The 16,103-nt window shown below is 39.5% G+C and overlaps 1 protein-coding gene across 3 annotated transcripts in view; it reads right to left on the reverse strand.

Moving 5' to 3' along the window:
* Positions 1-243: 243 nt before the first annotated feature.
* CACNA1G (calcium voltage-gated channel subunit alpha1 G) overlaps positions 244-16,103 on the reverse strand; it is a 132,786-nt gene continuing 116,926 nt past the window's right edge. For all 3 annotated transcript variants that reach the window (XM_089677591.1, XM_089677593.1, XM_089677590.1), the window contains 5 exons: positions 15,891-16,031; positions 13,671-13,796; positions 10,408-10,582; positions 5,369-5,517; positions 244-1,271 (listed from right to left, as the gene is read on the reverse strand). In XM_089677591.1, the coding sequence (XP_089533717.1) occupies positions 513-1,271; positions 5,369-5,517; positions 10,408-10,582; positions 13,671-13,796; positions 15,891-16,031 (1,350 nt within the window). In that variant the 3' untranslated portion in view covers positions 244-512. The remainder of the gene's footprint in view (positions 1,272-5,368; positions 5,518-10,407; positions 10,583-13,670; positions 13,797-15,890; positions 16,032-16,103) is intronic.

Genomic DNA, 16,103 nt, shown 5'->3' on the forward strand with positions numbered 1-16,103 from the left:
TAAAAACTTCTTAGAAGGACTTTGTCAAAAGGGAATCATAGAAGCTGCCATTGATGAATACCTTTTTTGAGAATGCCAGCTCCAGGCAATTAGCAACTTCTACAAGAGGCCATCAATGGCACTCCTCATACTTCCCTCATGACAATATCTTTAACTGAAATATGAATTCCATGAATGTGTTGGCTGTGATCACTCTTTTCCCTGTATCTGGTATTGTAACACTAAACCATTGCCCTCAATAAATAGACTCTCTAGACAGAGTTTTATTTCATAGAAAATAACATAATGTATTCTTTTCTAGCTAAACAAAAACATGAAAATCCTTTTTGGAAAGTGTATTGCTATTTGTCCAAGGAGAACAAGTTGTTCAAGTATTTCCCCGGAGCCGCCAACTCCACTCGGTTTTGACCTATAGAAACGGCTCCTGGTTTTTGTAACAAATGTTAATGTTTCATCAAAAATAGTCAGAGTGGTTTGTTCGATAGTACTGATAAAAAATATATCATTAGAAATTAAGATATTGACATCTCTGGGACTAAAGGATCAACAATGTTAGGGAGGTCCTTAGAATCTAATGAGTAAGATTGTCTTTTCAGGGTCTCAGGTTCCAGACAGGAATGTCTAGAAGCAGGCATGCACTCCGGGCAGTAGGCAATGTGTCCACCAGTTCTCTGCACGGTTAGAAAGTCGTCCCTCTCGTTGAGTATATGGCTGATAAAGCCACAAGAACGGGAGGCTGGGTAGCGAGAAAGACTATTTTCCATGGAACAAATTTCAATAGAATGTCTTCTGGCTTCATCCAGCCATGAGGTGGTTTTTCTAAGGGCACCATGTGCATCAACACTGTAGAACTTCTTCATGTCCTTCAGAACTACATTGTTGCTATTTTCCAGTTTTACCTTCTGGCTTAACGAGTAAGCGGCAGAGTAGAGTCTTAGCGTTTCGCACGCTTTTAAGCTCAAATGTTTTTTACAAAGAGACGTACTCAACAAATGTGTCCTTTCTTGGGCTGAGGATAGTTCTTTCAAAGAGTACCTATTAGTCTGGGCAGGACTCGGCCACTGGTGAGTATCGCGACAGTGTTGTGTGTATGGAGTGCATTTTTCCAGATCACAAAAAGTTCTTTCTGGCTCCTTTGGCTTTGGAGCATTTGGCACCTCTGCAGATGGTTGGCAAACAGGTAAATTCACGAAGAGATGATCCACTGTATCTCCGTTGTCATTTTCCTTACTGTCCAACAGCATGTCAAAAGAGTCGTTATGGATCGCCTTCTAAGAAGACAAACATAAAGATAAAAAGGTAAGTAAATTCCACTATATAATATGACCCCAGGGCTTTTTTTCAGCAGGAACATGGTGAATGCAGTTCCGGCACCTCCAGCACTGAATGTATATAATGGCAAGGGGTGCTGGGGCGTATTGGAAGTTCTATTTATGCTGGCTGCTGGGGGATCTATTGTCACTGGAGGGATTCTACTGCTGCTGGGGAGGTCTATTATTGCTGGTTGGGGATCTATTGTTGCTGGGGTGGGTCTTATGTTGATGGAAGATCAGCTGTTGCTGGAAGGGATCTACTGTTGAGGGAGGGGTCTATTGTTGCTGACTGCTGAAGGGTATTGTTGCTGGCTGCAGGGAGATCTGTTTTTGCTGCTGGGGGTCTATTGTTGTTAGGGGAGTGGGGGGGGTATTTTGTTGCTGGTGGTCCATTGTTGCTGGAGGAATCAAGTCTATTGTTGCTGGCTCCAGGGGATCTATTTTACTACTTTTCTTTCTTTCTTTCCTTATAGATAGGAGTGAACATCACATAGGAGAGCCTGGTGTATGTATTTGTAAACTTTGGGCAATTTGAAATAAAATAGAAAATTAAATACACACCTTTCTGTAATCTTCCTTTCCTGAAATGACATCCATGGTATTCATATGGGTTGGATGTGGGCGGAGCAACCAACCGTATGTATGCTGCCATGGAGGCACCAGAAAAATGGAAAATGGAATACTTTTCTTTCCGTAATTTTTCTTTCCTGTTACCTATCCATCCTACTATGTAGCATACATAAGGTTGGTTGCTCCACCCACTTCCAAGCCATATGTATGCTGCCTTGGATAGGTGCCAGGAAAGGAAAATTACTGAAAGGTAAGTATTCAATTTTCCATTTCCTGGGTGCCTCCATGGTAGCATACACATGGCTGATTGCTTCGCCCACATGCAAACCATATATATGCTGCCATGAAGGCACCAGGAAAAGAGTTTATGCCAATTTCCTGTCCTGGTGCCATTGTAAATGTTCTCTCCCATGCTGTTCTTCCAACAGGCAAAATTAGGGGGAGATTTACTAAAACTGGAGCACTCAGAATCTAGTTCAGCTGTTCATGGTAACCAATCAGCTTCTAACTTCAGCTTGTTCAATTAAACTTTGACGATAAAATCTGGAAGCTGATTTTGCACCATTAGGTTTTAGTAAATAACCCCCCATAAACATGCAAACTCATGAATGCTCCACCAAGCATAGATTTTTAAAGAACAATACCAAAGAGCCAAGAAAGTCAAAACTGGATGTTCAGGTATGGGAAATGTTGGCCAAGGGAGACTGTACAGAATTGCCCATACAGACTGTACCCATAGAGGTTTACTTTATATCTGATCCAGGGTTTCTCAATCAGAGTTCTTTGGAACCCTAAGACTCCCCCAGAGATTGCTAGGGGTTCCTTGAGCAATGAGCAATTTCTTCCTCTCAGATAAGTTCCCACTGACACCTTTGATCTTTTTAGCTATCTTAAAGGGGGTCATTTTTCCCAATGGCCACAACTGTAAAGAGCATTCTACCCACTGATCATCACACTAACGTATCATGAGTTGTAGATATAGTCATTATTAACAGGGGTTCCCTGAGACTGGAAAGTTATTTCAAGGGTTCCTATTTGTTGAAAAAGGTTGAGAAAGGCTGTTCTGAACTAACATTAACCTGTTGGATTGTAAAGCAATCGTCTTGTCTATACGCACCTTTAAATCTCATGGAAAATCCTAATTTATTTATTTTTATTATTTCTTTTAATTTTATTTTAATTTATTTATTAATTTATTTATTAAACATTCTTTATTTAAAGAATGGCATAGGTATACAAAAACGGTTACATAATATGGAAAATTAAAATTTAATAATATAATTGTTCACAAAATGTTCAGGATGAGGTACCACAGCATGGAGTCTGTTCTGCTGCCATTGTAAATGCACTCTCCCATGCTGCTTTTCCAACAGCTAAACACTGGGGGAGATTTACTAAAACTGGAGCACTCAGAATCTGGTGCAGCTGCACGTGGTAGCTTCTAACTTCAGTTTATTCAACTAAGTTTTGGCAATAAAACCTAGAAGCTGATTGGTTTTTATAAAGCGCTGCATCAGATTTTGTACTCTCTTTTAGTAAATGACCCCATAGTGTCTCCTCAGGGAATAAACAGTACTTTAAAAGAACTAGAGGTTCCCTTCACAATTGGGAATCATTCCCTTTTATTTAGTGTTTGGGTAAAGAATCTACAAGACCTAAAGGTTCAGTCAACTACTGTCTCTGAGCTAGACCTACAGCCAATATAAAGTGGAACTACACTATATGACCATACTGTATGAGTGTGTTAGACATCCCATACCAAAATCATGGGCATAATGTGAAGTTGGCCCCTCTTTGGTTATAACAGCCTCCATATTGCTGGGAATTGTATCTGTGGGAAAACAATGTCAGATTGTAATGTGTATAGTACTGATTTAAAATGTGATGGGTTTTGTTTATATATCTTTTGCGGTTGGGGTTTTGCTCTGCCGCTGTACCTGGTTTTCATTATATGTATTTGATGTGCTGCACCAAAACACAGAGGTTGTGAATGCAGCTTATATTCTACATATGCACCATAGCCCATATGGAAGAAAAATCAGTCAGTAATTGCCAATTGCATGGGTGTAACCTCCCACATGGAACAAAGATATATCTGAAATATATTTTAAAAATCTTCCCAAATATATTGACATATATTTGAAATACTACAATTTTGGCCGTATTGAATATATTTTTATATATATATATATATATATATATATATATATATATATATATATACACACTGCATGTTGAAATGCTTTTTTATTACAAAATATATGAAAAATATTTTTAAAAATATATATTTCAATTATACTGTATGTCTTAAAAAATACAAATCTACATTTTTGGAATGCATTTACATATATATGTTAAAATGACTTCTTTATATGTTCAAAAAAATCTGAAGAATATATTTAAAAAATATATATTTTTAAAAATATTTTTCATATATTTTGTAATATATAAAAAATGCATTTTAACATGCATGCATGCATATTAAAATGCATTTTTTATGTATATATATATATATATATATATATGTATAGACACACACACACACTGCATGTTAAAATGTGTTTTTTATTTATTACAAAATATATGAAAAATATTATTGAATATATTTTAAAAATATATATTTTTAATAATATTTTTCATATATTTTGTAATAAATAAAAAACACATTTTAACATGCAGTGTGTGTGTGTGTCTATACATATATATATATATATATATATATATATATACATAAAAAATGCATTTTAATATGCATGCATGCATGTTAAAATGCATTTTTTATATATTACAAAATATATGAAAAATATTTTTAAAAATATATATTTTTTAAATATATTCTTCAGATTTTTTTGAACATATAAAGAAGTCATTTTAACATATATATGTAAATGCATTCCAAAAATGTAGATTTGTATTTTTTAAGACATACAGTATAATTGAAATATATTTTTAAAAATATTTTTAATATATTTTGTAATAAAAAAACGCATTTCAACATGCAGTGTGTATATATATATATACACACACACATACATAAAAAATGCATTTTTTTATGTGTGTGTATATATATATATACATACACACACACATACATAAAAAATGCATTTTTTATGTGTGTATGTATATATATATATATATACACACATAGAAAATGCATTTTAACATGCAGTGTGTCTATCTATCTATCTATATATATATATATATATATATATATATACACTGCATGTTAAAATGCATTTTTTATGTGTGTATATATATATATATATATATATATATTTATTTATTGAATATGGCCAAAATTGTAGCATTTCAAATATATGTCAATATATTTGGGAAGAATATTTTTAAAATATATTTCAAATATATTTTTCTTCCATGTGGGAGGTTAGTCCCATACAATTGGCAATCACTGACTGCACTATTTTATTATACACTGTAAATCGACATCACAACATTATAACCAGAGATGGAGAAAGTATCCTTACCTGTCTACACAGCATTCTGTGAGTGGACGGTGATCGCATTGGTACGTTGAGTTTTGGTATGAGGCCTTCAGATTTTCTGTCATTTATCGTAGACTCTTTTCGTCCACAACTGCCGTCGTTTAACTGACACTGAACATGGACACTGGAACCTGAACAAAAAATGGGCAGAAGTGTATAAACATTACAAGAGCTTTATGACTTCAAAGTATTCTTTAGGATCTATTTATAAAACATGAATTGCACACATTGTTGGTTTACAGTATCTAATAATTAATTCTGTATGGTTAAGGCGCCATACAAGACATATAAGGATGGTCACTTTAGCTGACATCATACTATAGGAATGTCATTGTAAACTGACTATATGGACAAGCCAGCCCACTAATCTCCTTCCAGGAATGCGCTATTTTCCTTAGAAGGCCATTTTGTTCCAGTGGGGGTAGGTTGATAATTTCCTTAGATTCAAGTCCTATATACCAGGGGTGGGCAACTGAGGCCCTCCAGCTGTTGTAGAAGTCCCATGAGGCATTGCAAAACTGACAGTTACAAGCATGACTCCCAAAGGCAGAGGCATGATGGGACTTGTAGTTCACCAACAGCTGGAGGGCCGCAGTTGCCCACCCCTGCTATATACTATAGAAAAAGCTTGGAGTAACTGTCTCTTCCCAGAGCTGCATCATGCATGCATCTGCTCTGATTGTCTGTGCCACACCGCAAAAGCAGGCGGGACCCATGGTGGAAAAAAAGCATCTTTAGTTAAGTATCCTTGTTATATTTTCTAATATAGATATCTGTATCTATCGTTACTTTTATTAAATGTTATACTTATAAGTATTTGTATGATCTCTCCCTGCACATATGGAATACAACCCCACAAATGTAAATTATCACATATCCACGATGAATTAACATCACAGGACATTTATGACTTATTTATTTCAGGTACTTATATAGCACCGTCAATGTACGCAGCGCTTTACATATACATTTTACATTCACATCAGTCCCTAACCCTCAAGGGGAGTACGATCTAAGGTCCCTAACTCACATTCATACATACACATACTAGGGACAATTTAGACAGGAGCCAATTTACCTACCAGCATGTCTTTGGAGTGTGGGAGGAAACCGGAGTACCCGGAGGAACAGGGAGAACATGCAAACTCCGTGGTTGGGATTTGAACCCAGGACCCGAGTACTGCCAGGCAGAAGTGCTAACCATTTAGTCCCTGTGCTGCCCACTTCAAAGTATTCTGTAGGATCTCTTTATAAAACATTAATTGCACAAATGTCAGAAACATTCATACAAGCTGAAATTTTACCACGTTTTCTAATAGAGTAACTCCTTTATCATCAGCTCTATCGAATGGCCAAAATGCAGTATAGCTCATAGGAGCTTACACATGATTTCTTCATTTTCCCCCCAGCATCTACATGGAGCTCTGGAAGAGCAAACAGAAAGTAAGTACTGTATGTGTTGCTGGTGCTGCTTTGCCCTCCATAGGCAAAGTACAGATTGACTTTAAAGAAAACTTTTGATAAAATACCTCAGGCTACCACTGCTTGCCTTCTTCATGAATCACATAGTTACATAGTTAGTCTGGCTGACAAAAGTCCATCCGGTTTAACCATTAAAAAAAAAAAGTTATAATCCTACATCCACAGTTGATCCAGAGGAAGGCAAACAAAAAAACAGCAAAGCATGATCCAATTTGCTCCTGCAGGGAAAAAAGTTCCTTCCTCATCCCCCGAGAGGCAATCGGATATTCCTTGGATCAACTTTACCTATAAATGTTATATCCAGTTATATTCTGTGTATCTAAGAAAGAATGCAGGACATTTTTTAAAGCAATCCACTGAGCTGGCCAGAACCAACTCATATCCCCCCTTATGTATTATACATGGAGATCATATCCCCCCTTATGTATTATACACAGAGATCATATCCCCCCTTATGTATTATACATGGAGATCATATCCCCCCTTATGTATTATACATGGAGATCATATCCCCCCTTATGTATTATACATGGAGATCATACCCCCCTTATGTATTATACATGGAGATCATACCCCCCTTATGTATTATACATGGAGATCATATCCCCCCTTATGTATTACACATGGAGATCATATCCCCCCTTATGTATTATACATGGAGATCATATCCCCCTTATGTATTATACATGGAGATCATATCCCCCCTTATGTATTATACATGGAGATCATATCCCCCCTTATTTATTATACATGGAGATCATATCCCCCCTTATGTATTATACATGGAGATCATATCCCCCCTTATGTATTATACACAGAGATCATATCCCCCTTATGTATTATACATGGAGATCATATCCCCCCTTATGTATTATACATGGAGATCATATCCCCCTTATGTATTATACATGGTGATCATATCCCCCCTTATGTATTATACATGGAGATCATATCCCCCTTATGTATTATACATGGAGATCATATCCCCCTTATGTATTATACATGGAGATCATATCCCCCTTATGTATTATACATGGTGATCATATCCCCCCTTATGTATTATACATGGAGATCATATCCCCCTTATGTATTATACATGGTGATCATATCCCCCCTTATGTATTATACATGGAGATCATATCCCCCTTATGTATTATACATGGAGATCATATCCCCCCTTATGTATTATACATGGAGATCATATCCCCCCTTATGTATTATACATGGAGATCATATCCCCCCTTATGTATTATACATGGTGATCATATCCCCCCTTATGTATTATACATGGAGATCATATCCCCCCTTATGTATTATACACGGAGATCATATCCCCCCTTATGTATTATACATGGAGATCATATCCCCCTTATGTATTATACATGGAGATCATATCCCCCCTTATGTATTATACATGGAGATCATATCCCCCTTATGTATTATACATGGTGATCATATCCCCCCTTATGTATTATACATGGAGATCATATCCCCCCTTAATCTCCTCTTCTCAAGAGAGAATAAATTCAGTTCCTCTAATCTTTCCTCATAGCTGAGCTCCTCCATGCCTCTTATCAGTTTGGTTGCCCTTCTCTGTACTTTCTCCAGTTCCCCAATGTTCTTTTTGTGAATTGGTGCCCAAAACTAAACTGCATATTCCAGATGAGGTCTTACTAAAATAAAAATGCTATTTGCCTGGCTGCCATACTTATTCAATAGCTTTGGAACTTAAGAAAAAAAAATGTTAGCCAGGCCTCTAGCATTTTTATAAGGTGATCAGCAAAGGCAACCTCCATATTTGTCTCACCATAGGTTTTCTTTAGGTGCAGATGTCTACTGTCTTCAATATCTGTGCACCCTGAGAACCTTCGATTTTGGAAGCATACACACAAAAGAAGCTTCAAACTCTGACTTTGCACTCCCCTGGCCCCTTCACACAGGTGGGCAAGAGAGTGGTAAAATCAGGCAGTGGTTTTACTGCCCCCCAGGCTAAATTCAACCATTGCTGCTAGATGGGGATGTACACATGGTTGGGTCAGGATGCCTTGCTTTGTACCTGGGGCAATTTATAGCTCGGGTTGCAGAGTCTGACAGACCGCAGTTCCTGTCAAATGCTCCCATTAAGGTCAATCGGAGAGCACTGAGTGCTTGGCTCACAACTGCAGTGTGGTAGTTTAAAGTGTTCCTAAACCCACAACAGTACAATCAGTCTGTAGATGCAGTAAAGCATGCTGGTTATACTCACTGTGGAACCTAAGGGGTTAATCCTCATTGTGTAAAAACGCTGTTTGATCCTGACGTCTCTGACCCTCCCCTTCTTCCAGTGTCCCCCTCTTATCTCCTGATAAGATATATCATGTGGAGTCACTCTGCACATGCTCAGTTTGGCGTGTATTGCTTTTTTTTGGGGGGGGGGGGGGCACAGGGCCAAAAACGCAACTTTTTGCATTCAAAAAAGTCCCTGACCCTTTCCAAAAAACGCACCGGGTGAAAACACGGAGATGTGAACATGTCCCATAGGAAATCAGATTAACCTCCCTGGCGGTATTCCCGAGTGTAGCTCGGGGTAACATTTCAGTACCAAAAGCGGTAACCCCGAGCTACACTCGGGAATACCATGCGGCACTGCTCCGGCATGTGTTCTTCACTTACCTTACCCTGCGCTCCCACGATGTGTCCCCTGCAGCGTCCCCGGCCATCTCCTCCGGCCGATGCCGGCATCCGGCTTCTGTGTCCTGTCCCTGTGACGTCGGGACGTACGGGCCTGGAAACTGAGAAATGTCCATGGCGTCCAAAAAGTGTCCCTTTAGGTCAAAAGCGGTTTAGATCAGCTAGAGAACAGCGATAGTAAATCAGAACCACTTACAGAATTGAGTGATAATGATTCGTGGGGGAAATTCGTCATCAGAAACTGAAAACGATTTTGCGACTGAGCTCAGCAATGTGCGAACTTGGCGCTCTATTTCACATTTCAGTGTTTTTGGTTTGATTATATTATTGAATTAAATTTTTTATTATTTTTATATTATTTTTATGATTATTTATTAAATTATAATTTATGATTTTGTGTTTCAAATTTTATCATACCCGGGATGTTTACTAGACTCTTGTTCGGACAGATTTCAGTGAGTTTTTCCTAAAAATTACAGCCTACAATAAAAAAATACATATTTCCATGCAAAAAAATGGTACCGCTTTCAGCACCAAAAATCTGAAATAATCATACCGCCAGGGAGGTTAAATGGACAGTACTGTGTTTCTGCAAAACGCAAAATACTGCAGAAAACGCTTGGGTGTGAACCAAGGGTCATCAGAGCAATTAGTTGGTATAGGTGTAGCCAGGGGCAGACTGACAACTCATGGGGCCCCCGGGCAATAGGGGATCATGGGGCCCCTGTGTCCTTGCCCAAACTCAAAAAAGCCTATGAAAAAGGTACCAGGGGCATCTCATGGGGCCCCCTACTGACCCCGGGCCCTCGGGCAGTGCCCGAGTTTCCAAATGGTCAGTCCGCCCCTGGGTGTAGCACTTGATCTCTCACCTGATTTTTGGCAGACTGGTATCCTCTTTGCCTGACACTCTGCACAAGATTCCCCCGTCTGTAACATGTAGCTGTCATTTGGCAGGGAGTGGGTTCGGCACACCGGTGGCTTCTTCACACTTAACAAGTTGCTTTCCTTCGTGCTTGATGATTTTTGCTCCGGAGAAAAGTCAGTCTGAAATTCAAATGTTGTAATTCAGAGAAATGTCTAAGAAAGGTTTATGAGATAACTCCCGTCAAAACATATTTTCTGTGATGCTACTGGAGATTTTCCCTCCTCTCCTGTCTGGTGAAACCAAAATCATTGGGAAAGTAAGGCTCCATACCAGGGGCGGACTGACGACTCATGGGGCCCCCGGGCAATAGAGGATCATGGGGCCCCTGTGTCCTTGCCCAAACTCAAAAAAGCCTATGAAAAAGGTACCAGGGGCATCTCATGGGGCCCCCTACTGACCCCGGGCCCTTGGGCAGTGCCCGAGTTTCCAAATGGTCAGTCCGCCCCTGCTCCATACACATTAGTGTTTTTTTTTAAGCTAAAAAAAAAAACGCTGGATAAAAAATGCTGGTAATAGCGTGTTTTAGTAGCATCCAGAGGTGTTTAGGAGCATTAGCATCCTATGAACATTTTTACAGTATATGTAAAGGAATAAAAACCAAAATCTAGTAAAAAGCTGTTAGGAGTGTTTTAGTATGTTTAGAAGTATTTAGCGTTTTTTTTTTCTGATGTAAAAACGCTCCAAAAAACTCTACAAAAACAATTTTGTTTTGTGATCCTAGACGCTGAAGCTCAAAAAAATGCTAATAGCCTAAAATAGTGTGCACAGACACATAGGAGAACACTGTTTGGCTTCTAGGAGCAGAAAAAAAATTTGCTGATAACAGCTTCTAGGAGCTTAAAAAATACTAGTGTGCATGGAGCCTAAATCCCTCTAACAGAGCCCAGGATAGCAGTAATAACCAGAGATCTAACCCATATGAAATATATATTAAAAATATTCTTCCCAAATATGTTGACATATATTTGAAATGCTACAATTTTGGCCATATTCAATATATTTCAAAATATACTTCAATACATATTTATTTATATTTATTTTATTACAAAATATATGAAAAATATTTTTAAAAATACATTTCAAATAAACTGTATGCCTTTAAAAATACAAATCTACATTTCTGGAATGTATTTACAAATATATGTAAAAACATATGTTAAAATGAGTTTTTTTATATGTTAAAAAAATCTGAAGAATAAATTTAAAAAAAAGCTATATTTAATAATATCTTTCATATAGTTTTTAATATATAAAAAATGCATTTCAACATGCAGTGGGTATATGTGTGTGTATATATATATATATTTAATATATGGCCAAAATTGTAAATATATATATCCCAACCACGGCACCACCTGCCTGGAGTTTGCATGTTCTCCCTGTGCCTGCGTGGGTTTCCTCCGGGTTTTCCAGTTTCCTCCCACTCTCCAAAGACATTCTGGTAGGTTAATTGGCTCCTGTCTAAATTGTCCCTAGTATGTGTATGTATGAATGTAAGTTAGGGACCTTAGATTGTACACCCCTTGAGGGTTGTAGACACTACAACTTTCAGACTAATCAATATACACTTATTATTTGGATTTTGTTTTTACCACAGACATGGAACAGAATCAGGGGCGGACTGCCAACTTATGGGGCCCCAAGGCAATAGGGGATCATGGGGCCCCTGTGTCCTTGCCCAAACTCAAAAAAGCCTATGAAAAAGGTACCAGGGGCATCTCATGGGGCCCCCTACTGACCCCGGGCCCTCAATAGGGGATCATGGGGCCCCTGTGTCCTTGCCCAAACTCAAAAAAGCCTATGAAAAAGGTACCAGGGGCATCTCATGGGGCCCCCTACTGACCCCGGGCCCTCAGGCAGTGCCCGAGTTTCCAAATGGTCAGTCCGTCCCTGAACAGAATATATTTTGCCTGAAATTTTATGAAGAAATTAAATGTTTCAAATTGAAAATGTTTTATAGCAGAAAGTAAAAAAGTAGTTGTTTATTTTTTCAAAATTGTTTTTTTTTTTTTTTTTTGCACTATAAAAAAAAAAAAGACCATCAGTCATCAAATACCACCAAATGAAAGCTCTATTTGTGTGAAAAAGATGATCTAAATTTCATTTGGGTACAGTGTTGCATAACTGAGCAATTACCAGTTAATGTAGGGCAGAGCTGAACAGTAAAAAATGCTCTGGCCATGAAGCGGGTAAAACCTTCTGGAGCTCATGGTTAAAGAGCTTCTGCCCCGTACTCACCACTTATTAGCAGGAATAAGAGATTTAACCCCATCCTGGCTTTACCCTCCACAGGGGTGTTCAGAGATTGGCCTTGGCACATGGTATAACATCTCTGGACCTGTAAAGCACCTTGCAGCTAACTGCTGCGCAATGCACCATGTGCCAAGGGGAGCCTCCATTGCAGGATTCGGTACAAAGCAACATTACAGGGTAGCCCCACATCTCCTACCAGGCAGAGTCAGGGTACAGTGTCCCAAGACTCTGCCGTGGAGCCCACCAATTGAGAAGCTGCATTAAAAAGCCACAGTGTCTATGGTGCAGCCATGTGATGAAGGAATCAGCATTGAAGAAATGAAACCATCTAGGAGTAGGAACATTTTTATTTCAACTATGCTCAACCTGTCAACTTATGAGCCAAAGGGGGCCTCTAATGCAGCCCCTAACATCACCAAAGGGCTGTACACACACATAACAAAAAACTGTCACTCCCAGGGGCGGACTGACAACTCATGGGGCCCCCGGGCAATAGGGGATCATGGGTCCCGTGTCCTTGCCCAAACTCAAAAAAGCCTATGAAAAAGGTACCAGGGGCATCTCATGGGGCCCCCTACTGACCCTGGGCCTTGGGCAGTGCCCGAATGGTTAGCCTGACCCTGGTCACTCCTAGTGCTCAGGATACTGCCACTGCCAGAAAGGCCAAACATAGATGTCCATAGACTCCACTGGAAATGCCTAGCTGGTTCTGCCCCCCTAACATGGGGGAATCCCTTAGTGACTGCAAAAAGAAAAAACAGGATGGCGCAAACACCTAGTGCATTACCAGTGATTTATTAAGTAAAAAAATCCAATAAACGCAAAGTGAATACTCATGGAAGGAGGAAGAAATGACGCGTTTACCGACATGTTCAAGAATTACTGTGTCCCCCAGTGGACAAGAGAGAAATTATTTTTGATTCTTTTTGAATATGTGCAAAGCAATAAAAATACCTTGGATTCAAGGACACTGAAGACAATGTCATCCGGCAGCGAGTCATCCGTTAAGGCCAGCGACCAGGACTTTTCAGACAGAATGTCCGAAGTCAGGGACAAGCCCTCCATCTCTGCCAGTGGGATCTAAACATGGAAAAATAATTGTGTATCAGGAAAGAGAACAGGCACAACAAAAAGTTAAATCCCAATTCAGAAAGTTTATTCCATTCTGATGGAGTAATGAAGGGTTAGGGTCTTTTCACATCTCTTTGAGGACAAAAACACATCTTCGTGGTTTACAACGTATGACACCATTCTAACCGCTGACTGTGCCGACCTGTCCCAGTGACACTGCACAATTTCCTGTAGGGGAAATCTCTCCAGTGGGGTCACAGACAGCCGTAAAAACCTGACAAAAATTTTAACTCATCTCTTTTTTAAAAAATAGCAAGCATCAGGCTTTACATGGAATATATCATCGTTTTGTATATACTATATTTTATTTCTTTATTATGCTATAATGACGAAACAATGCAGTGTTAGCCCCCATGTACACGGGACACTTCTGAACGATGGAAACTGACTGCTGGAAAACATAGGTTAAAAAACGTCGTTTAGCCGCGTTTGCATAACGTGTTTATGCGCGTTTGCGTTTAGAAGTGTTTTTTAAATATAAGCACAGTAGAAACTCCAAAATGCCCAGAATGCACTGAAAAGTGGTAAATTATTAACTATTTCAGACTGTTTCAGAGAAATACAGAGAGTAGAAGCAGAGACAGCAGTATGTGTTGAGATTAGCTTAGGTATGAGTTGCTCATTAACATTTCTTTTGTTCCCAAGGGTGGGAGAGGTCTGAGGTGTGAATGGTCATTAACATATCTTTTGTTTCCAAGGGTGGGAGAGGTCTGAGGTGGGAATGGTCATTAACATATCTTTTGTTTCCAAGGGTGGGAGAGGTCTGAGGTGTGAATGGTCATTACAATGTGTGACAAGCTTGGTAGGAACATCCTGTTTTCAGGGTTTTGTCCATCTGAGTACATTGAAAACGTTTTACATGCATTTTTCATGATCAACAAAGGCTCTGGACAGCATCAGGAACTGGAAGAGTTAAAAAAAAAAATTCAGTCACAAACGCTTATTGATATTATATAATGCGATTTGCTGCGTTTACAAGCGTTTTGCGTTTGAAACGCTGATAAAATTGACTGCTGAACACAAGTTTTCTGCGTTCAAAAAAATGACTGTAAACTCAAATGCCTATGCCTATAAATGACTGTAAATGAAGATGTGTACATGGACACATAGGAAAACATTAGGGAGAGTTCAGGGGCTGCTGAAAAAAAAGCTGAACAGCTCCTAAACGTGAGTTTATCAGCTGCAGTGTACATGAGCCCTTAAATTAAAGATAAGGTGAGTGTTTGCAGCTGCAAAGGTTCACTTTAAGTACCACCCTAGCATTTACTATGCATAAAAAGCAGCAGTCCCCACCACAAGGACCGGCCTCGCAGAAGACAACTCCTCCACAGACAATGGGGGAGGGGGGTGTAGCGGTATTGAAATACATTTGGACCCTAAATAATTGCATTAAACACCTACTACCCTGCCAGCATTTGTGGTGGTCTGTGACACAAAGTCATTCATGCTCAGGTGGGAATTAAAGCCTGCTTAACAGCATTAATGGAACATCGGGGTGCCAGCTGTGAATGTCTTTCTGTAGGGGTTCCACATGGAAATCTGCAGTCTTACACTACTTTTAATCCATGGCTGCCAATACAAAATTCCCTTTATTGGTAAATGTTGACTTTGTCAGTATTGCACATTGTTTCCATGAGTGGCCCCGGCAGTGCTCACCTGTCTGGCAGTCCTGGCTTGGGTGAAGGGGAGCAGCAGAATGCCTGTTCCAATGGAGGGCACATAGTGACTCAAGCAGCAGAGTACAAAGGGTCCATGCCGGGTAGGTGGTGCATTGGCAAGGCAGTGAGGTTCAGCCTTTTGAACCCCGCTGGACTGCCCCTGCTGCTGCCCCAGAAACCGTACAGAATGGAGGAGGGACTTGAATATGGTGGCTAACATGGTGAGATCCTGACGGCACTGAATTACTGCCACCAACCCTACAAGAGGCACAGCCCAGGCAGCTACATGAGCAGCTTCACATACAAATCAAACCTTGCCCGCCACCCACCCCCATCACCGCCTGGCCCCCAACTGGTCTGGGGATCTCTGATATAAAGGACTTACTTGATTTTCAGATGAACCTTTTTCATATGGAGGAAGGGCATAATGATGGCACACTGAACCAGACAGGTTATCCATAAGCCTCATCTCCCCCTCTATGGATCCTTGGATTAGTAATGATATTGTATCAAACATATGTCTTTCCTGCGCAAGAAGTTACAAGTGTGTTAGGAAAAGGAAAAAAGTATTGAGGGCAGAGATGAATTTCATAATAAA

Source organism: Staurois parvus, unplaced genomic scaffold, assembly GCF_062004578.1.
Source record: "Staurois parvus isolate SC_StPar_1 unplaced genomic scaffold, SC_StPar_1.0 ptg000189l, whole genome shotgun sequence".
NCBI classification, from domain to species: domain Eukaryota; kingdom Metazoa; phylum Chordata; class Amphibia; order Anura; family Ranidae; genus Staurois; species Staurois parvus.